Source organism: Odontesthes bonariensis, chromosome 10 (assembly GCF_027942865.1).
Source record: "Odontesthes bonariensis isolate fOdoBon6 chromosome 10, fOdoBon6.hap1, whole genome shotgun sequence".
In the NCBI taxonomy this organism is placed as follows: Eukaryota; Metazoa; Chordata; class Actinopteri; order Atheriniformes; family Atherinopsidae; genus Odontesthes; species Odontesthes bonariensis.
In genome coordinates, this window is record NC_134515.1 from 20,954,064 (window position 1) to 20,979,978 (window position 25,915).

The window sequence follows — 25,915 nt, forward strand, 5'->3', positions numbered from 1 at the left end:
CAGAGGTTCCACAGTCGTCCCCAGAACAGAACCAGCCTTCTTTATCAGGTTGTTGAGTCTTTTTAGGTCCCTGGTTCTGATGCTGCTGCCCCAACAGATGACGCAAGAGGAAATGACGCTCTCAACAACAGACTTGTAGAAGATCTGCAACATCTTGTTGCAAACCTTGAAGGACCTTAGCTTCCTCAAGAAGTACAGTCTGCTCTGTCCTTTCTTGTAGATTGCTTCACTGTTGTGTCTCCAGTCCAGTCTGTTGTCCACATGAACACCAAGGTATTTATATTCCTCAACCACCTCCACTTTTTCTCCCATGATGGAAACGGGGTTCGATCTGACCCTGTTTCTCCTGAAATCTACAATCATCTCCTTTGTTTTGTTAACATTCAAGATCAGATGATTATTCCCACACCATGCCACAAAGCGGTCCACCAGCTCTCTGTACTCAGCTTCTTGTCCATCTCTGATACACCCGACAACTGCAGAGTCATCTGAATATTTCTGTAGATGACAGGAGTCTGACTTGTACTGGAAGTCTGAAGTGTACAGAGTGAAAAGGAATGGTGAGAGTACAGTCCCCTGTGGTGCTCTTGTGCTGCTGATCACCTGGTTAGACACACAATTCTTCAGTCTGACAAACTGTGGTCTGTTTGTCAGGTAGTCATTAATCCAGGTGATTGTTGAGGCCTCCACCTGAGTCTTCTGGAGTTTCAGACGAAGCAGATCAGGCTGGATTGTGTTAAATGCACTGGAGAAATCAAAGAACATGATCCTCACAGTGCTGCCTGCTTTGTCCAGATGACAGTGGGTTTGTTGAAGCAGGTGTATGATAGCGTCTTCAACTCCAACTCCATGGCGATAAGCAAACTGCAGGGGGTCCTGATATGTGCTGGTTTGCTTACACAGGTGGGTCAACAGGAGTCTCTCCAGGACCTTCATGATGTGGGATGTCAGGGCAACAGGTCTGTAGTCATTGATGTCTGAAGGGTGAGTTTTCTTTGGTACCGGAACCAGACAGGATGTCTTCCACAACAGTGGTACCTTCTCTTGGGTCAAGCTAAGGTTGAAAAGGTGTTGCAGAATCCCACAGAGCTGCTCTGCACAGGCCTTCAGGACTCGGGGGCTGACACCATCTGGACCTGCAGCCTTGTTCCGGTTCAGTCTCTCCAACTGCCTCTTCACCTGACTTCTAGAAACAGAAAAGTGGGAGGGGGAGGCAAAGGGGACAGCAGCATCTCCTGATTGGGTTGAAGACAAACTAGTGGAAGCAGAAGAATCCATGACTGAGGTGGAGGTGGAGATGTTACAGGAAAGCTGTGGGTCAGAGGAGGGTGGGATGTCTCTTTGGCTGGGAACAGGAGGGGAGGATGGTGAGCTTGTTCCTGAACTGAACCTGTTGAAGAATGTGTTCAGCTCATTTGCTCTGTCCAGACTTCCATCCATCCGATCCTCCCTCTGCTTGAGGCCTGTGATCTTCTTCATTCCTGACCACACATCTCTGATATTGTTCCTCTGCAGTTTACTCTCAAGCTTCTTTCTACACCTCCTTGCTCTCTCTGATCTTGACTTTGAGCTGCTTCTGTATACTCCTCAGTAACTCCCTGTCTCGCTCCCTAAAGGCTCTTTTTTTCTTGTTCAATAGTTCCTTTAGCTCACTGGTGATCCAGGGTTTGTTATTAGGGAAGCATCTCACTGTTCTGGTGGGGATGGTGTTGTCCACACAGAAGTTTATATAGTCTGTCACACACTCAGTCATGGCATTAATGTCCTCTCCATGTGGCTTACAAAGAGAAATCCAATCAGTTGCATCAAAACAACCCTGTAAGGCTTCTTCAGCTTCATGTGACCACTTTCTAACAGTCCTTTTTGTGACAGGTAGTCTCTGGACAAGGGGTTTATATGCTGAACAGAGAAAAACAAGGTTGTGATCTGATTTACCCAGGGGAGGTCTTGATTTGGAAATGTATGAATCCTTGACATTTGTGTAAAACAAATCCAATGTCTTGTTTTCTCTGGTAGAGCAGCTGACAAACTGTTGAAAAGTTGGCAGTGTAGCAGAGAGTGAGGCATGATTAAAATCACCAGATATTGCCACAAAAGAATTGGGGTGTAGTGTCTGTATCTTAGCAACAACGGAACTGATGACATCACATGCAGTGTCGGCAACAGCTGAGGGTGGAATGTAAACAGCCACCAAAACAACACTGGAGAACTCTCTTGGCAAATAATATGGACGAAAACTTACTGCCAATAGTTCAATGTCAGGACTGCAGAGACGACTCTTCACAGTAACATGTCCTGGGTGACACCATCTGTTGTTGACAAGCACTGCCAATCCACCCCCTTTCCTTTTCCTGCTACTCTTTAAATCTCGATCTGCTCGTACAGTCAGGAAGCCCGGCAGAGAGACGCTGGAGTCGGGGATATGATCCTGCAGCCATGTCTCAGTAAAACACATAATGCTACATTCCCGATATTCTTGCTGAGTCCTTGTCAAGGCTAGAAGTTCATCCAACTTGTTAGCTAACGATCTTACATTTCCCATGATGACGGATGGCAGAGATGGTTTGAACTTCTCTTATGTTATAACATAAAAACAATAGAGATGATAACAAATTTCCAAGAAGCTTTGTCTAAGCGGTGCATATCTTACTAATTGCCTTGTAATCTACAGAATTTACAGCTCTTTGTTCTAGATCCAAGCACTCAGCTCAGCTAGTCCAGTCCAGAGTCCAGACTAAACATGGAGAAGCAGCATTTAGCTGTTCTGCTGCAAACGAGTGGAACAAACTGCCAGTGGAGATTAAACTTTCACCAAATAAAGACATTTTTAAATCCAGGTTAAAAAAAATTGTTTTCTCATGTGTCTATGCATGAAATCTGCACGCTATCTTTTAACTTATCTAGACTGTTGCTTGTTTTTAATTATTTTAATTTATTTTAATTATTTTATTTGTTTCTCTTTATGTTCTTTTATGTATTCTTAATGCTTCTTCCACTCCCCGCTGTAATGCTTTTATTTTATGTAAAGCACTTTGAATTGTTTTGTACATGAAATTTGCTATCCAAATAAACTTTTCTTGCTCACATACTTGAAACAACACAGCAGCTGAGCCACCAACAGCATTACCAACATTCTGAGACTCAGTGGCCTTATCAGCTTGTCCTCTTTTAGCACTCCTCTGGGTAGCATCCAAAACAAACTTTTCTGTTTCCACTACATAGTCCACTGCTCCCCTTGTGGATTCCAGCGCAGAAACTTTCAAATATTTTGTATCAAGGCACAGATGCCTGAATGGCTGAGACAATACACTGGTGATCAGTCCCATTAATATGTCATCCACAGCGTTTGTTCAAACCTCTCTGTCCTTCATACCATTCGTGCCTGGCTCTGTCCTCCCTCCATCACTCAGCTTAGCAGTTGTTCCTCTATAAGGACATTTTCTAACTAGCGCCTTAATTGTAGTGATAAAATCTACGTGCTCATTGGTCATCATCCCCTCTGCTTTCCCTTTGTGTGGAAAATATTTATGATGAACATGGTGCTGCTCCCTGTCACTGATGACAGAAATCCATTGGGCCTTCCATTTCATTAAAGGAGAACTCCGGGGCATTTATATTTAAAACATTACAACAATATTACTGGGCATGTATTGTTGTAATGTTTTAAATACTTGAACGCAGTTTTTCTAGAGAAGATAATTGTTTTGTATATGGGAGTATCGTCCATTGACTCTTTTGGGCTTTCACATGCGCGAGCGTACAACTAACCGGTGAGTTACATGCTGTTTATAAAGTTGTTTTGTAACGTCCCTAGCCAGTAATGTGAGAACCATGCATATGGTTTTGATGGTAAGGCTTGTGACTTTATTGTCGGATGGTTTATAAAGTGGTGTGACGTTTCTGCAGTGTGCAAGTTGTTGTTTTACGTGGAAGGGTTAGCGCTTGCCCCTAGCCACCACGTATTAGCCTCGCATGACAGGCTGATCAAACAGCGCGATCTCCACACAGGGAGCGCAGATTTGCACCTGTCTGTGTCCTATCAGTATTTGACAACCTCTAGCAATGGAAATGCGCTTCAAATGCCCCGGAGTTCTCCTTTAAGAATAGGTTTGCTTTGTAACTTCTTGCCCTGGGTACTGAGCTCGTATATCTACAGGGACATTACCGTGAATAAAAATGTTATCTGGATTGTACAGAAACTCCAACCTAAACCTAAAGAGAATTTTCCTGTGAAACAACTGTAAAACTCTGGTGTCAAATTTAAGCTCACACATCTTAACAAGACATTAGTTGTAATACTATACTATTAAATATATACATAGTGCACTTTTTGCATATAAAGTAAAAGAAAAATGAATTATATGCTATTTCTTTATACAGAAACAAAGTAGAAAACCGAAACAATTTTCTCTTTGATTGATATTTAATTAATGTTCCATTTATATTACTGAACATTATGCATTGCCCCCAGTCTTTATTACTCAGTGGCTTAAAGCCAGTGAGGTGGTACAAAAGCACTCCACGAATGAAGTTTGTTCAACAAGTTATTTTTGCCAATCCGTTAATTTAAAACACTCTGACAACGAGGATTGTCTTACAAGGCAGCGACTCACTACATTCAAGCTGTTAGTGAGCGAGAGTGGGGGAGGTCTGGCTGTCAGGAAATACTATTTCATCTTGTGAAATTACAACCGACTTCTGTTATTTGCCAACTTAATTCAGTGGTAACCTACAGTTACAAAGACTTGGAGTAAGATGTTGTACAGCCACCACAAATGTACAGAAATTCCTTAGAAAGAGCATCAATCATTGTTTTGTTTTTTTACTGTAAGGATCAAGTAGTGATATCAAGGCATTTGGTTTGATCATACCAGAAATGTTTTGGAAAGGCTGCTGCTGTTTGAAAGTACAGAGGGAAATGAGTAATACCTGCTGTCTGATAATGTGAAACATTTCAAACGTCAGACTTCAGCCTATTTGCATACCAACTGCCATGTTCCACGCTCACCTGACACAAGTTTTCATTATCTCCATGTGATATTATCTTGTGATAAATATTGGCCCATACATACTGAAGAAGAACTGCCAAATGCTATGACTTTAAAGCTCACAAGAAATTAACATTGAACTTAGAATTTGAGGTTTATCTATTGGCCACACATTTGAACGGGATGCCAAGATGTATCATTACTGCAAGTTTTCCTGATGAGTAAGTACTTTTTCTCAGGTTCAATTTTAAGGTCCCCTTTCACTTCAAAATATATTTTGTTTTTTCTTCCCTTTGGGCGTTTAACCGTCACTGTACCATGTGGAAACTTGCAGTTGTGTGCGCTGCACATTTTCTTTCCTGCAAAGAAGCACATTTCCTATTCTAGGTAGTTGACCTTTTTTTTTTTACTGGAAAACTATCTCAGACGGGCTTGTTTTGTGTTTTTCCACACATACATGTGCGGAGGAGGTCTTTAAATGTAATTGAGTGGCATTAGATGGCAAACTTTGAGTCATACAGTACCAAAAAACACACATATGTGTCGGTTTATAAAGATTATTGTATTGTTTTTTTTAAGGAAAATGTCAGTCATCAACAACCAACAACACAAAGTCTCCATCGAGTAGTCTCGACCCCCCCTTTAGCCACCCTGTGCAATATTGAAAGGGGCGGTCTGGAAAAGAGTCTAAGCGGATCCTGCGGTGTTTTGTATGCGCGCGGGTGTGTGTGTGTGTGTGTGAGAGAGAGAGAGAGAGAGAGAGAGAGAGAGAGAGAGAGAGAGAGAGAGAGAGAGAGAGAGAGAGAGAGAGAAGGCTGCCTCTGGGCGCACAAGTGCTGCCGAGTGGACCGTTATTGTCACATTGTGCGAATCCAGTTCAGCCGTCCAACCATCTCGCCGGGGTAATACAAAACACAGTCACATCCTGCCGACATGGGGAAGGTGATAGGAGGAATGAAGTGCGTCAAATACCTTTTGTTCGTGTTCAACTTCATATTCTGGGTAAGTGCACGTTTTCTGTTGAGCTGCCTGATGGTGAGATGCAACTTGTGCGCAGGCTAAGGAAACCCTTAGCAAGTGCAGCAGTGCAGAAAGCCTAGCCGGTAGTTACGATTAGACTTTATCGGACAGAATATGTTTTATCCTCTTGTCGGACTTGTGCTTGTCCAGAGTGAATTTGTCCGGCGCAGAAAGGGTGATAGTCGGAGGTTTTTAGTTTTGGCTCACCGGGCTCAAATCAGATTTTCCACCGAGGAAAAAAAAAAACGCCCCCCACCCTCCTCCTCCTCCTCCTCCTCTTCCTCCTCCTTTCCCGGGGAAGTATGTTTTTGAAAGGAAGACTGAATGAAAAGACAGAGAGGGGAAAGCGATTGAGGCAGCATGGAGAACAAACTCTTGGCTTCCCGCGTCACATTGGCAAACACTGCACACCTCACTCATTATCTGACGTTATTATAACCACCCCGCCCTGCTTGCTCTTTTACATTTCCAAGGCATTTAAAAGATGGCCCTTGTGACAAAATCTGAGACAAACAGTCAAGTGGCTGTGAAAGGTGTGTGTATGCCTTGCAGGGTGGCTTTGGCCTATTGTCCTCCTCGTGTACCCATCCTGGTTGACATCTTTTCTCACACATGAAGACGTTGTCGGTCTTCTTATGGATAACCTTTGTGCTTCTGTGCACACTTTAGCTTATGTGCCACAATTCACTCTAATCACTGGTGGAAAAAGATCCTTTGTGTGTGTGTGTGTGTGTGTGTGTGTGTGTGTGTGTGTGTGTGTGTGTGTGTGTGTGTGTGTGTGTGAGGGAGAGTTTCCAACAAGCATCTGTAGAGTGGATCAGGCGTTAGTACACAGTGAATGGATCCATTGTGACAGCAGGACAATGGCATAATTTCGGTCTGCTGCTTTGGGCCAGCTAAGCAGCAGTCCTTGTCAGGGCCCTAAATGCAGCGGCCCCAACAGTCCCACCACTGACTTCTCCTGTCTTCGCTTAGAGCAACCCATATCTCTGAGTGTGGACACAGGCAAAAAAAGATTAAAAAAATGATACAGATGACACTCGGGGTGTGGAAGAGGATGAGGGAATGTCTGATAGATGGAGAAGTACGCAGTCTTGGTGAGGAATACACAGCGTGAGGAGGACAGTGATTGCAAAAGGGAAGAAAAGGGTCACGGGGAGATTGAGAGGGATATTCACGTGCGTGAGTGCGCACACACATGGCAAAAAGAGGGACAGTTGGCAGGAATTTGACCCAGATACGGATAAAATAGATCAGTACAGTGATGCTACAGTTATACACTGCAGACGCATGCTGATTTCATTTTTTTATTGCACAGTACCACAAATGAACTCGTCTCTTTTTTTTGCTTTGCCAGTCAAAAAAAGGGAGTTCACATTTTCCACCATTCTGAGCCACAGTTGCCCACCAGTCATAAATCATAACCACAGCGACACAATCCCACACTGGCCCGCAGCCCCTCTGTTTGTGTTGTTTGTAGAGGGAGAGACCATGAGAAGTGTGTCTGTGAGATGATGGCAAATGGAGGAAGAGCAGATATGATTACGCTCAAATCTCCCTGTGAGATCCCCAGTGGACAGCAGCAGAGACAGTGGTACAGCTGCCTCTTTTGGATATGCTGTTAGGCTGTATGCGGTGGACAGATGCACAGACTTCTATTCCAGAAATAACACTGTGACGTGATGAATGAAGAGTGACATACACCACAGTTGGTAATTAGCCGACCCTCGATAGACACACAGCCATGGTTAATTTACCTTTTTTAGTTAAAAATTAAGCCAGTGTGGCAACTTTTTTTTTCAGAGTGCTATGCACAAAGCTACTTTTCCATGGATTTTCCCCTCACTGTTTCTAAGCGACAGTGTTTTGGAAATGCTCTGACTTTTGTTGCCTTTATTGGTTAAATTGGATAGTTGGTGAAAAAAAAAATACATTTTTATTTTCAGGGGCTACGGATTTCATTCCAGGCTCACTTCAAAGTATAATATAGTTACAATTTAAAAGCGTAGAAAGAAAAATAAAAAAAAACTCATCATCAATTCCAGCACGACCCTTATAGAACCTTATTTCTGTGGGACATGTGGTTCATGTGTCCAACACGCGTGTGTGTGTGTGTGTGTGTGTGTGTGTGTGTGTGTGTGTGTGTGTGTGTGTGTGTGTGTGTGTGTGTGTGTGTGTGTTTTGCACTGGTCACAGGTCTCAACAGCTGGGAATCCAGGACAATGATATTTTGAAGTAATACATTAATACGCTGTCTGTTTTAACACAAGTCGTGATGTTTTCCTTTCCATAACCATGTAGTTTTTAATGCTTAAACCTCAACATCTTATTTTCATATACTTCATATGCTTACCTTCAACCCGCAGCGAACAAAACCCAAAATGAAACATTTCGCCAATGGTTGGGATGATTTAAAGTCTCCTGTTTGGTAGTTGTGTGTACCTTCACCACCCAACCCCTCTGAGCTACAAATGCAGACTTTTGTCATCTTTTAAATGGGCTGTAACAGTGTTGTCATGTATTCGATACAGTTTTCCTCTATGTAGATAAGCACAAAAAAACCCAAAATAAAATTCATGTCTATGCATTAATCAATAGATTCAGTTTTAATGCCGCATAGTCACAACAACCTGGCATTTTTGTAGATATCTCATGTTCTAATCAGCAGAAAACATTATTCTTCTCATGTTGGACATTGCTGAAGAATGTTTTCCCTTCTGTCTGAAGCACTCTCATTCGGCTCTCTTCTCCCTAACAGCCTCTCCTGAAAGGCCCAGGTTCATCAGATGAATGTTCAAAGGTGGCAGAGGGCGAGGCAGCTGCTCATTCTTTGTTTGAGATAGCTAAAGTAGCCATCAGACAGGCATTATTCAAATTTTTCTTCATGCTGATGTTGCAAAGCAAGAAAGAAAAGATGCAACACACTAAAGCAAAGGGATGCAGGGGTTCAAAGGGCACGTGCCTGCTCAATGCCGCTGTGTAAAAAGAAAAAGATGGTATGAAAATAGATACTACACTGAATATGTGATCAGTGATCAAACTATCTTGAAAACTTCACATGGTAAAGGGGCTGGAGCCTATGATGTTTTTTAGTTGGACTTACAGCCAGATTTCTAGGCTGCTGCGAATAGGAAAGGCAACATTTTGAAGATTTCTGATAACATGTAGACTTTAGATTTATAGCTGATATCGCTCGCACATTCAGCCCTGCAAACACACCGTATTGTGCTAGTTGATGTGGGCCTTTGCACTCCACCACCCTTGCCTGTCACTAAGCACAATGGGATTTACGCCACCCATAATTATCTCACTCCTATGTACGGTACTCTCTCGTTCTGCCCATCATGTTAATGTGGCCTTACATTGGTTTTCCCAAACATGAACCAGACGCAGCACTAGTTTGATTACTGGCTTCAATTACAGATGGATTTGAAGAATTTTACAACTGTATTTTATTCTATTTTTTGCTTTAATTTACAGTGAAGTTCTTTGTTTTTTTTCCTCCAAAAGTGCCACTGTATCCGACCAAGACCACAGCCCTTTGTCAGCTCAACCTCTGCTCTCATGGAAATTCCTCTCACGAAAAAACACTCTTTAACTGCGTCATTAAAAAGTCAGCTTTAAACTGTAAAAGAACCTCAATAAAGCTTCGGCACAGACATTTCCATCCCCGCCTAGGATTATCCAGACAGACAAATGTCTTCAGAGATATTGGAACAGAAAAGGACACAGGGAAACCAGGGAAACAGTTTTTCTTCACTGTGATATATGTTTCATTCCTATCAAGCTAGTTTTAGCCCGATTCTTTCATTGGAAGCCCAAGAACAAGCTGGAGAAATCCTAAGTTAAACAAAGTATTTATTAGTGGTCACATGTAAAGTATTGCAGCGTTGGACTCGGAGGGACAGAGCTCTCGCAGGAAATCCGTCAGCCCGAGCTTCGATATCCGGAAATATTTCATATTTATGAAATATTGTACTTACAGAGGTTGTACTTACACACGACCGAGTATAATTGTCAAGCTATTAGTGACATGAGCAGGCCAACCACCGTCTTTGTCTTGTTCTTTGGATGTGATAAACAACGTGTGTGTGTGTGAGTGTTGTTTTAGGCGTGTTTCTAATGTACCAGACCTATCTGACCCGATAGAGAAGCTTCATCATTCTGACCCAGTTATTTAGTCCCGTTATGCCATCTTAAAGTCTTGGACCATTCAAGGACACATGTTGCGTAGTATGAGCAGAGTGGAAAAGTACAAAATAGGAACATGTCTTATTTAGAACAATACAAAATATGAATACATAATGTCTAAGAACAAAGCCAGTTATAACACAAGCAACACTGACGGAAGGGAATTTTGGTCTATAGAAACACAGAACAGGAGAGTTTATCCTTGCAGAGCTGAACAAGATTAATCTGAATCTGTGTCGGCTGACAGAAGAAAAAAAAAAAAAGATGACGCCCTCTCAAATGACTTACTCTCTTCTTTTATTTCTTCCCTCTCTCTTTCTTATACTCTTTCGTTGTGTCTGTTTCCCTCCTATTGTGCAGTAGAGCGTGTAGTCACTGGGAGACAGTAAGTCTTTGTCCTTTGGGCAGAGGGAGATTGGAGGGGAGAGGCTGTGCTGAGGTGAGGTGGGGTAGGGGAGGATACATGGGGATAAATCAGAGTGCGGGTAGACTCAGCTTGAGAGGCAAAGAAAAGGGAGGGGTGTGGGAGGTTAATGGGGGGGGGGGGGGTGCAGGGGGGTATGAAAGCTGAGAGGTGTTAATGGGGCCGTCGGGATAGTCAGGCTCATGAGTGCCAGTGTTAGAGTTGAATTTAACATGTCAGCTACTGATTGCAGGCTTTGAAAAGGCTTTTGAATGTAACCATAAAAGGGATGACAATTGGCTGAGAACAAACCTCTTATCAACCATAAACCAACCACATCCTCCTCCATACAGCGTCAATACAATCTTCAGTGTCTTTGAAAGCTTTTCTCCTCCACCGCCGCGTGCATGTCCCTCCAGACTCCAGGAGATCCAGACTCCTCCGCTCTAACTCAGCCGAGCTCAGTAAATCCCCAAACCTACAGCCTTTGCTTGGCTTTGGTCTATCACTTTGGACCTGCTAATCCTGAAACCCCAGGAGCTCAGCCGCCCCATACATCACCGCACATGACACTAAACTCTCCGTTTGGGAGGAAGCCGTCTTCCCAACACCTGTCCCATTTAGATGCTTTACAACTGAGCTATTGGCTCTACTTCAGACCAGAACTTAAAAGTAAAACCTGTGGATCTGAAGTATAGAAAAGGAGTGTGGACAGTGAAGAGGAGGATGGGATACTAGAGACAAAGAATGAAAGAGAGAAAATTGCAGTTCCAGAAAAAGGCCGCACATTTGGAAAACACAACATCCCAAAGCGCAGTTAGGTTGGAACAGTTTGTTCTTGCGAGAATTTGGCAAAAGGACACGTTGCCCCACGTAAATTCACTTAACATCGTATGAGGACACACAAACAAACCGTCCCACAAACAGTCACACACAGTGGTTTACCTAAATTTCAGATCTAGGACACAGAGAGAGACCATGTGACAAGCATTCCGAAATGCTCAGCAGTTAGAATAATTTTATTTCTCTGCACACACACACACACGCACACACATAGATAGTGAGTTGTTTTGAAGCTCAACTCAAAGCTTTTTAGACTGGATTATCCCTAAGGGCCACCGACTAAGTGATCATTAAAGCCTCGCCCTATTGATCTGTCAGTAGAGGTCTCACTTCAACCCTTGAAAGCATTTCAGAACTGTAAAAGAAAAACATTTACTTTAAAGTCCTTTGAACAGTTTGAGAATAATTTAGTTTCACTGTAGTGAGACTGCACTAAAGAAAGAGCCTTGAGTGGAATTTTTGCTCAATGTATACTGATGGAGATTTTGATGAGGGAAAATGTGAGCCACATTCCCAAACAAATAGGAGAGCCTGTTTAAGCTCAAGGTGCCACATGCCGCCCACAGTAAAACGGTCATTTTCTCCATACCAGGAAGCCAGAGATCACTGAGGAGTGTTTTAGAGTTACATAAGTCACAGTTTCCTGGATGTTCTGGTGTTTAACTCTTACATGATCCACTCTGTAGACAGAAATTATACCTGTTTTTGACATAAAATGGGAAATTTAACATGTCTAGTTTACAGCCGTTCATCATGTTTTTGCCTGCAAAAGGCGAAGGAGCCTTGGAATCAAGTTTAAAAACAGTGATGTGTAGGGGGGAGCCAAAAAAGCAAGTCCTCCAAAAGGCTCACAAACATACAGGTCCATTATTGTGCTTTAGATGAACAGAATTGCACATTCCTGATTCTGATGATGATTGACAGAAATTATGTGAGAAAAAAAATCCCTGCTTCACATTCCATATATTGTTGAAGCCATAGGCCAGTTTAATGGTTCTTACAGTACATCTTTAACCAGAAAGCTGCTTGGAAGAAGAAAAGTAGGAAATCCAGTTGGAATTTATGAGGGTTTCTTTACACTCAAACACATGAATCCCAACAGGGCATGTGTGCACACCACTTGTTTTATTTTTTTTAATGTATCATTGCAAAATAACCCGTCTCATAACTAAATGTGTTTCTTTCCGTCTCTTTCTCCCTCCAGTTAATGGGATCCTTTGTTCTGGCAGTGGGACTATGGCTCCGTTTTGACCCAGAAACAGTTTCTCTGCTCAGTGGCGATAAGGCTCCAGATACCTTCTTCATTGGTGAGTGTCATTGCATAACTCAGCTAATCTTTACAGCCAAGGTAGGCATACACAAGGTCCCAAACTGAATACATGTGAATAATTCACAATGGTTTCTTGGTGCGCTGTTCTTGTGAGCTGACATTGTTAGATTTTCATGTCTCCACACTGGCTTGTTGGGTTTATGCTTAGCATATCTGCATCATTTGTCCCTGTTAGTAATTAGACAGATTTTTTTTTTTTTAAAGCAGTAGTTTAAGATTTTGCATTGTTGTACCTCTGTAGCTTACGGAAACTAAACCAAAAGCTTAGCACATGCAAATATTTCTCAAGAATAAATTTCAATCGCAGGTTTTTTTTCATGAGCCCAAACATGTTTTCACCCTTTTTTGGGATTATTAAACTTTCATGCTGGAGTTCAGTGTGAAAACGGAAATAATAACAGGAAATGCACAAGGGAACCCACCTTTTAAATCTGCTATTCTGCACAGATGGTGAAGAAAAAAAAAAAAGAGGGAAGCAGGGACATGAAGTAGAAAGGCACAGAAATAGATGGGGATCAATGGAACATTTCTGAAGCAAAAGTAACACTGGAGTCAACAATGCAATGACTATGGAAGTGCAGTAGAGAAGTGGACCTACATGGGCTGCTCTACACTGGAAAATGGACTCACCATGTACGCCCACCACGCAGCAGTTTGTGTAAAACTTACTGTAATATCAGTTATTTCAAGTCTCAAGACGAGGTCCTTATTTTCCTGATTGCTACTTTGCATTTTGTAATTGTAGACTAGCGAAGCTTGATAAAAGATATTTGTGTGCTAAATCCTATGCTACTGTGAAGCTTTGTCAACACTTCTGCAGAAAATGTCCATATGATTTAAAGCAGGATAAGTGGCCTTTATCAGGCCTTCTGAGAGCGTCGTGCTACACATGGCTCTGACTGTGAAAGGGTTATCCCCACAGGCACAGCTGAGAGCATTTAACAGTTGCTATGGTGTCAAACACACACAGAAGTCTATTTATTTTATTTGCTGACAAATGACGCATGGTAAGAAAATGAAAATAACTTCCTAGGCTCAATGACTGAGGATTAAAAGAAAAGGCAACTACAACATTCTTTTTTAATGTCCCCCCAAGTAGAGAAACAGCAAGTGGCAGCGTCAATCGACATCAGAAAGAGGAAGTTCAAGATCTTATGAGGTGTCGTCATCTTTCCCACCTGAGCCCTTTTAACATTGGATGAATCCTCGCTCACCCCATTCTCTGTGGAGCTTTTGCCTCCCAACAAGCCCCACCTGTATGCACAGTAGAGGAACAAATCTTTAGAGTCCCCCCCCTGCAGACCTACCCATGACGTATCCCTCCTAATGAGAAGATCAATTCGAGATCAGGGCTGGATGTGTCCTACATCCCGTAGAGTTTCCTCTAAATCCGAGTCTTCTATAAAGCATCACATCAACACTTTAAAAGGTACAAAAACGTATTGACCTTTAAAAGGCATCTGAAATGAATAGTTCATTTCAAAGTCTGAAATGTTAATGCGTGGGATCTGCTTGGCACTCTGTGGACAGTAACTGCTTCAACCTACATTTCCAGCTCTATGCTGCCCTCTCATGGTAACGTGAGTAAAGTCACTGTCACATAAACTAACTGGGAAAAAGCCACTTACTCAAAGAAGCTCAGTCAGACAGGCTGTTAGGCTGATATTACTTGATTATGTGGCTGCATGTAATCATTGTGATATTTTTATAGCTGGCTGCCTCTGATTACACTGCCTGTTTGATTGCTATTACCATGTCTTAATTGTTTTTTTTTTGTATTTTTCTAGGTGTGTACATACTGATTGGTGCTGGAAGTTTGGTGATGCTGGTTGGTTTCTTTGGGTGTTGTGGAGCTGTTAGAGAATCTCAATGTCTTCTGGGTTCAGTGAGTCCACATATCATGGTTAAAAACTAAACCTAAACCCACCATTGTCTTGTTTGCGAGTCGAAAAACTCATGTTTTTTTTTTCATGTTTTTTTTAATGTTTTTTCTCTCTTTTTTCCAGTTCTTTGCTTGTCTGTTGATCATATTTGGGTCTGAGTTGGCGGCAGGGGTGTTTGGATTCTTAAACAAAGACAAGGTACACTTTCATCGCTTCAGAAGTCGATGTGATGTTTCTTCCGATGCTGCCAGTGTGACGAATTCCAAATGTTGCTCACTTATCCTCTCTCACACAGATAATTGAAGACATCCAGAACTTCTACAGAAAAACTTATGATGAGAACAACAACGGCACCATGATCATTTCTTATCAGAAAGTGGTAGGTTAAAAACAATGATCGGTTTAAACAGTGTTGCATTATAGAAACTTTGCCCGTAACATTCCTTGTCTTCTTCTGTTTTTCTTCCCGTTTGCAGCTAAACTGTTGTGGAACCACAGCAAGCCCGTGCCCTGATTCCGAACCAGATATCAAGGTCTGGCACCAGCTCCAGACTTAGGGCGGGAATTCATTTCTGCTGCCCTGTCGCCTAATGAATAAGCCATAATGCAAAATATCCTGATTCACTTCAAGGAAACTATGTTTAACTGCTTTTATCTGTTCTCTGCAGGACTGTGAGGCAGGAATTCAAGACTTCTTCAACAGTAAACTCTACATCATTGGTTACGTAGGCATCGGCATCGCTGGCGTCATGGTGAGGCAGAAGGAGAAAAAAACGTCTGAAACACATACATGCATTTGATCGAGAATGATTTGATTTCCTGTTCTGTTCTTAACAGATCATCGGGATGATTTTCAGCATGGTACTCTGCTGTGCCATTCGCAACAGCAGAGAGGTCATCTAAGCTGGATCCTGGACCTCACAGCTCCTCTATCGAGCCTCTAAAGACTCTTCAGCATTTCGAATAAATTGTCAGCCACTGTCAGTCATCCACACAGGGACCCAATGAGTAGAACATGTTTAAGAAACGTATTTCCGTTATGGTACTCGTTTCCTTTTGGCCGAGTATTTGATGTTATTTTTTCCTTACCTAGAATGTTTATTTATTTTTAGACACAGACCAAGTCGAGTAACTTAGCTTTTGTAACATATCAAGTGGGAACATTGCAGTGTATGTCGACCTGACAATCTATCAAGTAGTTTTTCCTTTCCACCATTTGGCCACCAGCACAAATTTTCACCCACAAACTGTCACAGCAGTGTCAGTGCCTTTTCACACAGCCTTGACATTGACCCTTTGGCTGTGGGAAACTTTAGCCTGAGAGAGCAACCTGAGGTGAAAGCATTTGCTTATCTGTCATACACACACACACACACACACACACACACACACATACGGAAGCACGAACACAGTGACGTGGTGTAACGTGAAACCACAGTCGTGAAAAAATAAAAGTTTCTTTTTAGATTCTCGGATTGAGTCTCGACTGCCAGTGGAATTATATTGGTGTGTTAAAAAAAAGGGGGTTTAGGACTGGTGAATGTTTCTAATGCTGCCCCATCTGTCACTCATACACATACCCACACTGTAAACCACTCGGACCAAACAGGTTGCACTCTACGACAAAAAATCTAGTTTATTTGATTTCTCAGAGAGTGTGTGACGCCACTCGTCACTGATCTCCGAATTTCAAGTTTAGTCAGCAGCTAATTTGTTTAGCTTGAAGACTGAATGGACTAAAGTAAACAGGGAAACACAACTTGTGCATGTTGGACAAATTCAGACTTGCTGTTTCTCCATGCGCCCAGTCTATAGCCTAAGCTAAGGTAATTGGCTTCTGGCTCCAGCTATACATTTATTGTACAAACAGGAAAAACTTGCAGAAAGATGGTGAACGGATTTGTTTCCTCAAACAGCTACACACACAGTTTGCAGGTTTTAATACATGAGCAACAAAGCATGTGCACATACACAAGTGTATCTGAGAAATGTTAACAATGTCAACTTCTGGAGACCTAAGAACTAATGGTAAGGGTACTTTGTCTGGCAGGAAACATATGCAATCCTTTAAGGGTATACCCTGACGTTGAAAAGGGTCAGCAAATGTACAGGATATTATCCACTAAAAGAAAGCTTTTAAACAACCTCAACCGAGGGGTAAACCACTAATCAGATTCTCTCATCCCTCCAAAAGAAAACTAACTTAGCAGTCTCATAAATGCGACTTCCTGCCCTTTCCTTTATAATGAATTCACTGAATTACATAAGAGAGTGCACCCTTCGGTCTCTGTTGACAAGGCTATATTACTTAAATCATCTTGTCATGTTTACAGGCTAAATTTATACCATTTGGTAAACTGAGAACAGTCACTGAGACTATGTGATGTAGTTTTCTCCTCCCACTTCTTTTTTTCCCCTTTGTGCCTTAAAATTACTCTTCCTATAACAAAAAAAAAAGTACATAGTCTGTATATTGCTCTTACTTAATTAACCTCTTTATATGGAAGGGTTGGATGAAATAAGAAATACCCAATATGTCAATGTTTTCAATTATCCAGGTTAAATCAGGCTGCTGTTGATGCTGTAGCATTTATTCCAAGTGTCAGGACTTCAGTATGTAAATAGGATGTATTTTTTTTTCCTTTTCTTTTTGTTTTAGATGTACATAATTTGTGGCTGATGTGATAGTTACTATTTAACAAGCTGTATGTAGACACATGTTTGCTGTAGTTATAAAGTGTTGTAGTAATGACAATGTTTGTAAAGGTCAAAGCAAATCACAGTAAAACCGCTTCTTAATGTGCCTTTCTTTGATAACAAGGTATCTGGTGAGATACAGGCGGTCTGTACTTAGCAAATTGATGTAGCAAAAGTGTACCGTCACACCAATTCAACAAGAGGCAAAAGTCAGAATTATTGTATACAAGTGTCAAAAAACAGTTTGGCTGTAACTATCTAGCTGAAACAGCTGAAGCAAAATTGCTAAAAAAAATCCAGTCATTGGCCCAGAATCATCATCTTAATGTTATAAAGTTAACTGTTCAAGCAACGTCAGACATAAAAACTCGTCTGTTGGGTTTTTATTTGTCTTTGTCTTTTTTTTTCAGTATAATGTGACTCAAAAGAGAGGACCATAGAGGCTCACACAGTACTTTAGGATGCCAGTCGGCAGCATTTATTCTGACAACTAAGGCGACGCAAAAGAGAGTCACCAGACTGTTGGGTCAGAGGCTCAGTGGAGTTTCAGTGTTTACTGCCACTCAATCCAAAAAACTGTTGCTGTGTTCCCCAAATATATTTGTGAAACTAAAGCATGACACATTCTTCTAGATGACTGTGTTAATTTATTTCAGTACCATTTCAGGGTTCTCAGGAATATAGGTGTTTGAAGTTTAATAAAGCTCCTGAAGTTTTATACAGTCTCCTGTGTCTTCTGTCATCACAGAGATTTACAACTGGTAGCTGCTTTCTGTCACATGTTGACATTTGGTAACCTTTGCAGGAAACGTGACAGTTGGCTGACTTTGTTTGCTGGAAGACTTTGCCGATGAAAACAAATAGCAGGTCTTCAAAAATTAATTTGCTTGTATGCTTTGGAGTTGAGAGGCTTCCAAGTTGTCCCGGTGACTCACTGAGCCTCCTCTCCACAGAAGGTGGGATACAACAGAAAAAGAATCCGCCTGAATTGCATTTCATTTTGGCTATCGAACGTGATTCTGATGTTTAACTTTACTAAACATGTTTTTGTTTTCTTCATTTGATAACTTGTGAAGTCTTTTAAGATGGTTGAGGAGGTTCATACATTTCTATTGCTTCCCTCTATTGATTTATAGACAAACATCTTTCCAAATAGATGTCAAACTACCTTTTTTATTTATTAAAACATAAATATAAAAAACACATACATACATATATTCCTGACCATGAAAATAGCAGAGTTACTTTGTATATTCTTTGCAACAGAACAGAAGATTTCTAGTTTTGGTGCTGCATACAGTAGTTATGAGTATAAGTTTAGAATGAATCAATGATTCATGTGAAAACCAGTATCCCCTGTAAGCAGGTTTCCCAGTTTAGTCGCATGAGGTTCGTGTCGTGAGGTTCACCTTTCTGTACTTGAGCTTAAAGAACAGCTGAAAAGTCAGTTGAGGGGATAGTTATGTGTGCAATGCAGCAGAGGCTCCAGGGCTACCCAAGCTAGAGTTACCCAAACACTGCAGTCTGAGCACTTTCACTGCCAAAACCTTAACCACGCCGGTGGTGCGTGTGTAGACAAATAGAGTAACTCCTTTCAAAGCTTGTATCAGAAAAAACTCGTTGAAATATTTGTTGAGTCATGTCTATGATATAATGTGCAGTACTGCAAGCAACACACCCTCCGCAAACAACAAACACAAACGCTGCATCTCGAAATCTTTATTTACATGTGTCATTCTAAAATTAACTTTAAAAAATGATTATTTTTTGTGACATGCTTGTGACATGTTTAAAGGTTAAAACTTCTTTTCGTTTCCCCCCCACAGTTCACAGATCAGACTGAACAGATACAGGATACAAAGGTACTGAAAGTCATTTTAACATGAAATTTTATCAGGAGACAGATAATCAAGTCAAATGCTGTTCTCTGTTCCGCCTCTTAGTGACTAACATGATTTGTGTTTCTTTATTAGAATAAGAAATCTGATCAGCCAGATATGGAAGCAAATCGTAATCAAAATTCAAATTCAAATGCATTATCAGAAATGCTTTTTCATTTTAAGAATGTGGCTGCATTATTTGACTCATAAATAAAATTACTAATCAATCATCCTATTTGCATTTCAATTTTCTTCTTCAAGACTGCTCATTCTTTCACTTAATTCAAATGAAAAGGACAAAGACATTTGAAATTTAAGTTGTAGTTTTTTTTTTTTCTCAATAGATTTGGTCCCAAAACAATAATGAACCCATAAATAAAGTCTTGTCTGTCATCGTTTTAATTTGCAATGATAAAATATATTTGCAGGAGACCAGGGCTGTGCTATTTATCTAGAGCAACTGAAGCTCGCACATGAAATATAAAGAGTTGTGTAGGCTGCTATAGATTCAGAGTGCAGTGTTAAGAATGAACATGCTTTGACTGAAAACATGATTTTCTCAGTGAGGCTGTTAAGAGGATAGTATGTGAAAATCTTCTTGGGACACAATTGTTTTTTGAAAAATGTAATCTATTTTTAGATAATGTACAATATATACAGAAGCTCAAGACCCACACATCAGTTTCCCAAGTAACCAATAAAAAGGTTGAAGCTGTGAAGTGATTCAAGTAAAGATTCAATAATCTCCCAAGTCATTTGTCACTACTTGGCAGTCTTTCCCGACACCATAAAAAGCCAGCACTTTTTGGCTGCCAAGAGAAGGCAGCTGATTGGAGCGTACAGGTTAGAGTTACAGTGAAAGGCAAGTAACGTGGGATGTGTCTAGGGGTTAGGGGCTAATTCTAAGAAAGAGAGAGAAAGGTCTGGTTAGTTCTGGGTGAAATGGTGATCAGTGTTGAACTACCAAGTCCATCAATGAAGCAACTCTCCTCTTTTGGAATTAGCTCTGCTGAAGCCCACAGACAAGGAAGCTTCAGTCTGAGCCGAATCAATAAGAAGCAATCAAGCTTAAGGCATGATTAGAAACCATTTTTTAACAAAACAACATCTTTCTGGTCCCTTAAGCGTTTCACTGTAAAATTTTAAGAATGAAGAGTTTGAACAGCCGGGTCCATCGCTACGCCATAGCTGAGCATAGCTGCCACAATTTAATGAGTCTGCAGAAAAGGCTTTGAAAGAAGCTTATTTATGCAGAGTAGATGTTGTGTGGGGTGTACCCCAGCAGGACCTCTCCAACTCCCACAAAGTACACAACCTGGGCAATCCCAAAGAGTGGGGCAATAACTAGAGCCCGGCAGCTGGCTCCCTTGAGGAAAGCCCTGGGACCCTCTTTCTTCAAGATTTTTCTGCAAAGCAAAAGAAAGGATTGGTATCAGGATTAGATTGTAACTTCTACCAACACTAAGGGGACACTGTGAGACGAGGGTAATGTTTGGTGTGTCTCTCAGAATTCAGTTACGCTACATAGTACAATGATTACCTGACACAGTCCACCACTCCATTGTAGGTTTCCTCATTAGCTCCTTTTTTGAGGGATTGTAGCCTTGTCTTGACCACTAAAAAAAATGTGCAACACTTGATAAGCAAAGGGTTTCTAGGGCAACTTAATATTTCAGCTAAAATCAAACCAATCCCCCAAACATTGAGTAGTTCCTTAAATGGACTCGGCTCACCGTCACAAGGGCTGACAGTCACAGCAGCAATGGATCCAGCCAAACAGCCAGACACAAAGGACCAATAGAAAGGCACAGATGGGTCCTCTGATGAATGCTGGCCGAGCTGGTGCAGATGTGCGAAAAGAGGGAAATATATAACGGAGAATGGGATGTCTCTAAAAAGGAATAAAAAAAAAAACAACAACATATTATTGCTCAGGATACTGAAAGGATAGAAAACTGGCTAAGTACTGGTTAAGACCTTCCACCCCACCTCAGTAGTGTGGCCCCAAGTCCCCTGTATAGTCCTGTGACTCCTTTGGTCCTCAGCAGCTCTTTGGTGAGCTGTATTGCAGACATACGCATGACTTGAGGCGCAGGGGCGGTCTTGTAGCTACGACTGAGAACAGCAGTGGTCCCCCCCATCTTCATTGTTGTTGCCACGCTAGGAATCACCCTCTGCTGGGCCGCTGGAATATATACAGTTATGTTCATTTTTACTGGGCCAAAAAGCACAACATTTCAAAGAAAGATCACTTCTTGAGCAGCAAAGGACAGTTGGATGAAGACAGGTTTACCGAGCCGGCCTGCATCCTGCAGCTGAATCTTGAGCATCTCCATGGGTGTTGTGACAATGACCTGGCACATTCCAGCACAACATCCCGCCAACATCTCCTTGACAACGGTAAGCCTGCCACTGGAGACATATATACATGTAGACTGAGTTTAAAAAATAATTTTAAAAAAATTACAAGGAATAAAACCAAGAATTATGTTGGAAGATGATGCAGGTAGGAGAAGCCGGGTAGCATTTTGTGCTACTCACCCATCTTTGCTCAACTGGTGGCGAAAAAAGTCATTGGCAGCTAGTTTTATGGCCTTCTCTGGGGTCACCAGGGTAAGATTTACTGCAGCACCTGCAACAGCAAGATACGCTCATCACAAACAATTCTAAGGAAGTACACTCTGCAGTATGGCATTAAACTTTCCACAGCAGTAGTAAATAAAAGAAAAAAAGGTTCCAAATGGTCTACTGACAGCAAGAGCCGTTGAAATCCCATTACTATAATTCCTTGGATTGTGGAGAATGTACGTAACGGAAAAACAAATGGTTTGTCGAACACATAACAGATTTTGAACACTCATACAAGATGAATCACTGAGGCATTTAGAAGCCAGTTTGTATTAAATATATGATCCAGGCAGTAACAGGTGTCTTTGGGAATACATCAAAAGTTACATTTATTTGCTTTTTTATATCTTTAAGCAAACAAAATATGTCCCAAATCTCATCTCTTCAATACCTCTGCCAATTTAAAAGACAAATGTGGGCAGTGTCTACTATTACTCAATTTCATAGTGCTTATTCAAACTCAGTAATAACTTCCGGTCTGAAGTCTTACCTCTGTACATGCCAAAATAACCTTCAGATCTAACCGTCTTAACTAGGCAATCCATCCTAAAGGGGGAAAAAGAAACATAATAGTGGAGGTCCTTACACTGTATTCTGCTAGTTCTTTTTTTTTTTCTGTTGTCACAATACTGATAATCTCGAGACTGCAAAAAAAAACTTTAATATCTGACAGACAAATCGAACTTAAACAAAGAGTTTAGTTATTCATGCATTCATTTGAGTGTTAGAAAAAAACAACAAGGCATCTTTCTTTTGGCAGCTGTGCTTCTTACATATTCTTGTAGAGTTGCTGCCCGCTGCGCTGGTTCTGCAGGCGGGTCTTGGCCAGGTCAATTGGGAACACACAGGTGACTCCTACCATGCCTGCAATCCCACCGTTGATCAGTTTGGCAGGCAGGCTGCGTAAAGACAAGTCAAAGCAGGCGTCAGCATTTATAATTGTTTCTCTCACAACATTATTACAATGTATTAAGGAGGGGCACTGTTAATCAAGCTTGTAAAACTTGCTGAGACAGAAGTGGTGGCATAAAACAGTAAAAAGACGAGTACTGAGTAAGAATGTCATTCATTATTCTCCTAAAGGTGTGTCCACATATGTCATGTGAGGCTTAAACATAACTGGATATAGAGTGACTGCTTCTGCGAATCTGGTCATCCAAAAATAACTTGTTGACAGGGTTCATTCAAACCTACACACTGGTATATAAGCTGTTACGTATCCTATATGTGTCTGGACACACCATACAGAAATAATTCAATCAAATTATCAGGGCATGCTCAGTTCTTATTTTTTTCTATCATGCTAGACAGGTTCATACCTAATCTGCTGTTGCTGGGCCATGGTTCTTGGTTGTGATTAAGTGCAAAAGCTTGTCAGCACTGTAGACGAGGCTGCCGAGGGAGAGCAAGCTGAGAGTCCCTGAGAGACACTAGGCAAGGCAAGAGTAGAAGGAAGATCAGGGTTATATATAAAGAGGAACGCCCAGCCTTGCAAACGCAAGGATAAACCCAACATCATTCTCCGCCCACTGCACTGCCAGCCAAGAAACGGAGCACCCCAAATCACCATCCAAGATTCACCTGCCAAAGGTATGTAGGAAGGATTTACAAATGTAACCAGACCTCTGCTCACAGCTTCAATAATATTCAAACAGATAATTGTTTCTGTACAAGTTTATTAAAGTTGTTGCAGCCAGACATACAAGATGATAATAGTTTCATAATGCGCAAAAACAAGCTCAAATACAATATCTGGTTCATTTCAGTCACACTAAACAATACATTGTGTGCATAGCAACACCCATAATAAAAACACCGACCCTCAAAATAAGTCGAGGACTGCATTAGATGGCAGCCTGCCTGGTCATTGAGTTAAACAGTGATGATTTCAGAGCTATAGGAATCAAGTATAAAAAAAATTCCTTTGTCCAGGTGATTGGGTGCAATGGCAAGTTTCAATGAAAAAAAGTCCAACAAAAGCACAATGGTCACACTAAGAGAATGCACAATGGCTTACCTGTAAATTAACTCAGGTGTGTAATGCTTTTTTAACAGAGAATCAGTAACCATCATCTTATTGCTTCTCAGCTGTTGAATTAACAGAAAGAGCTGAAAGCAAAACATTTTTTGAAACAAGCAGCAAAGTGCCTTTCTCAGTTGTATTCAAGACCAATGCAAATACTTTCCTTGCAAAGAGGGATGGGTTAACCTGCCTCCTACTGTCAGGGATACTGTCTTTGAACTTGAACACTGTGTGCCTACACATGTCTAAACATGTTAAGTGTGTGCAAAAAAATCTTTCTCCTCCAAAATTCAGCAATTATTATGACTTTACAAGGGGAATGCAAGTGAAATGCAAATACTATGCCCAATTTCTTAATGATCCTCTCATTCACTTACTCGACCAGGGTAATCAAAAGAGGTAAATATGCTGAACATAGGGTTTTATTGTGGTATCAATTGGCATATCAAATTACAGAAAACACACTAGAAGTAGAAATGCGCGACATCATTAAGCAGAAACAGCACTGTTCTATCTGGTTAACTGCTGTGTCATCGGACACGTATGTGCATTGCTTTTATAAGCATCTTGTCGTGTTTCCAAAGCAAGTCCGGTTCTGGTTCTCCACACTGCCTGGTGTAATGGAGCATTGATCATAAGAGAATGGTCTGGGTTGGACACAATGGTATGTGTGCGTGTTACAGCGCCTGCAGCGACAGCAGTTGGCTACGGGATAATACAGTTCTGCGTTGGCATCCTGAGGGCAGCCGGGAATAATGGCAGCTCGGTACACCAGGGAGAGAGGCACACAGCTACGCTGGATCATCAAAGTCCTTCCAAACCGTCCTTTCAAGTTGGTATCCTGGAGTAGAGAAAGCAGGGCTGTGAGAAATGGTGCACTGGTAGAAGAGAATGCTATAATAGTCTTCTTAAAGGTTTTTGCACGATTTGGATTTTGTATAACAGAATCCGTTACAATTCATCCAGCAAATTTCTTCAATAGATTATTGGTTCGATAATGTACTGAATTCTCAGATGAAGAGTCTTCATTAAAAGTGTAAGAGTGTGTGGCAGTTGTCACCCGTGTGAAGCAATGGCCACTGCAGATGGTTGTGTTGATAGCCACACACTGGGTGCAGTTTTGCCTCTCAATCCACATGGTATGATTCTTCGGCATACAGGCACACGCCGTTCCAACCAACAACGCACACAGCAGAGCACCTTTCAACACCAACGATGGCATGCTAAAAGTGCAGATACAAGCAAGTCAGCAAACAGTTAGACAGTCACAAAAAAAAAAAATTCTGAATTGATAATTAGATGCAGACAGGACAGGACACTATCATTGCAATATGAGTTTGTTCGCATTCATACAAACCTTGACATATAATGTTAGTTCATGAAATGACAGTGGTGCTAGTAAATGACAAAATGCAATCAAATGTGAATGGTAAATAATTTCCAGATGGCTTTAAGAACTTTGATCTTCTTTTTTAGACAAGACAAAATTTCTATCGCTGTTCTCTCAGTTGCTCAAGTCTTTTCAGTCCCTCTCCTCTTTGAATATCTTAAGGGTGTCCTTCCTCTTTTATGGAAACCTTAATCCACCTTCAGTGCCCCACTAACAACACGACGCGACGTCATGTCAGCTGACTTAAGCTTTTTAGAGCACCTAAGTGTGGGTGTGTATGTTTGTGTGTCCAGACCATCCTTGTTTATTGTCACAGGTCACACTGATGAATATGGTCCCCTCCTTTTGGTACACAATAGGGAGTGGCTGTCACACTTATCTCATATAAAATCACAGTGGGTCACTTGGGAGACCAGGAGACAAGTGTGTGCATGTGTGTGTGTGTAGCATGGTCTAAATTGATCAACATGGTTGATTTCACATATTTTAGGGAATCCATCAAAAACAAAGCTCCTAAAAGGGATTCTTCTTAAAACAAAGCAAAACCAAAAAAATCTAAATCCAGTCAGTATTGGCGCAAATACATTGTGAGACATGTATTTAATAGATGAAGTGCTCTTTTGTGCTGCTTAATGATAA

At 41.3% G+C, this 25,915-nt stretch overlaps 2 protein-coding genes across 2 annotated transcripts; one reads left to right on the forward strand and one right to left on the reverse strand.

Moving 5' to 3' along the window:
* Positions 1-5,804: 5,804 nt before the first annotated feature.
* LOC142390945 (tetraspanin-2-like) lies at positions 5,805-18,073 on the forward strand. Its single transcript, XM_075476844.1, has 8 exons — positions 5,805-5,990; positions 12,650-12,752; positions 14,563-14,660; positions 14,782-14,856; positions 14,954-15,037; positions 15,135-15,191; positions 15,327-15,410; positions 15,496-18,073. The coding sequence occupies exons 1-8, from the start codon at positions 5,922-5,924 to the stop codon at positions 15,559-15,561; spliced, it is 636 nt and encodes a 211-aa protein (XP_075332959.1). The 5' UTR covers positions 5,805-5,921; the 3' UTR covers positions 15,562-18,073.
* A 487-nt stretch (positions 18,074-18,560) lies between these two features.
* LOC142390296 (mitochondrial glutamate carrier 1-like) lies at positions 18,561-23,298 on the reverse strand. The gene is made up of 9 exons (XM_075475690.1): positions 23,183-23,298; positions 22,637-22,762; positions 22,354-22,409; positions 21,777-21,867; positions 21,529-21,647; positions 21,225-21,420; positions 20,969-21,126; positions 20,776-20,851; positions 18,561-20,641 (listed from the first exon to the last, which is right to left on the reverse strand). The coding sequence occupies exons 1-9, from the start codon at positions 23,203-23,205 to the stop codon at positions 20,482-20,484; spliced, it is 1,005 nt and encodes a 334-aa protein (XP_075331805.1). The 5' UTR covers positions 23,206-23,298; the 3' UTR covers positions 18,561-20,481.
* Between the last annotated feature and the right edge of the window lie 2,617 nt (positions 23,299-25,915).

What these genes read in the sequence shown, in the direction of transcription:
- LOC142390945 (XM_075476844.1), top strand. Translation starts at nt 5,922, where the DNA reads ATGGGGAAGGTGATAGGAGGAATGAAGTGCGTCAAATACCTTTTGTTC. An exon ending in TCCAGATACCTTCTTCATTG is followed by an intron (nt 12,753 to 14,562) that starts GTGAGTGTCATT and finishes GTATTTTTCTAG; the next exon opens with GTGTGTACATACTGATTGGT. An exon ending in GATTCTTAAACAAAGACAAG is followed by an intron (nt 14,857 to 14,953) that starts GTACACTTTCAT and finishes TCTCTCACACAG; the next exon opens with ATAATTGAAGACATCCAGAA.
- LOC142390296 (XM_075475690.1), bottom strand. Translation starts at nt 23,205, where the DNA reads ATGGCCCAGCAACAGCAGATTAG. An exon ending in CTTGGGGCCACACTACTGAG is followed by an intron (nt 21,127 to 21,224) that starts GTGGGGTGGAAG and finishes ATTCCTTTTTAG; the next exon opens with AGACATCCCATTCTCCGTTA. An exon ending in GACTGTCAGCCCTTGTGACG is followed by an intron (nt 20,852 to 20,968) that starts GTGAGCCGAGTC and finishes CATTTTTTTTAG; the next exon opens with TGGTCAAGACAAGGCTACAA.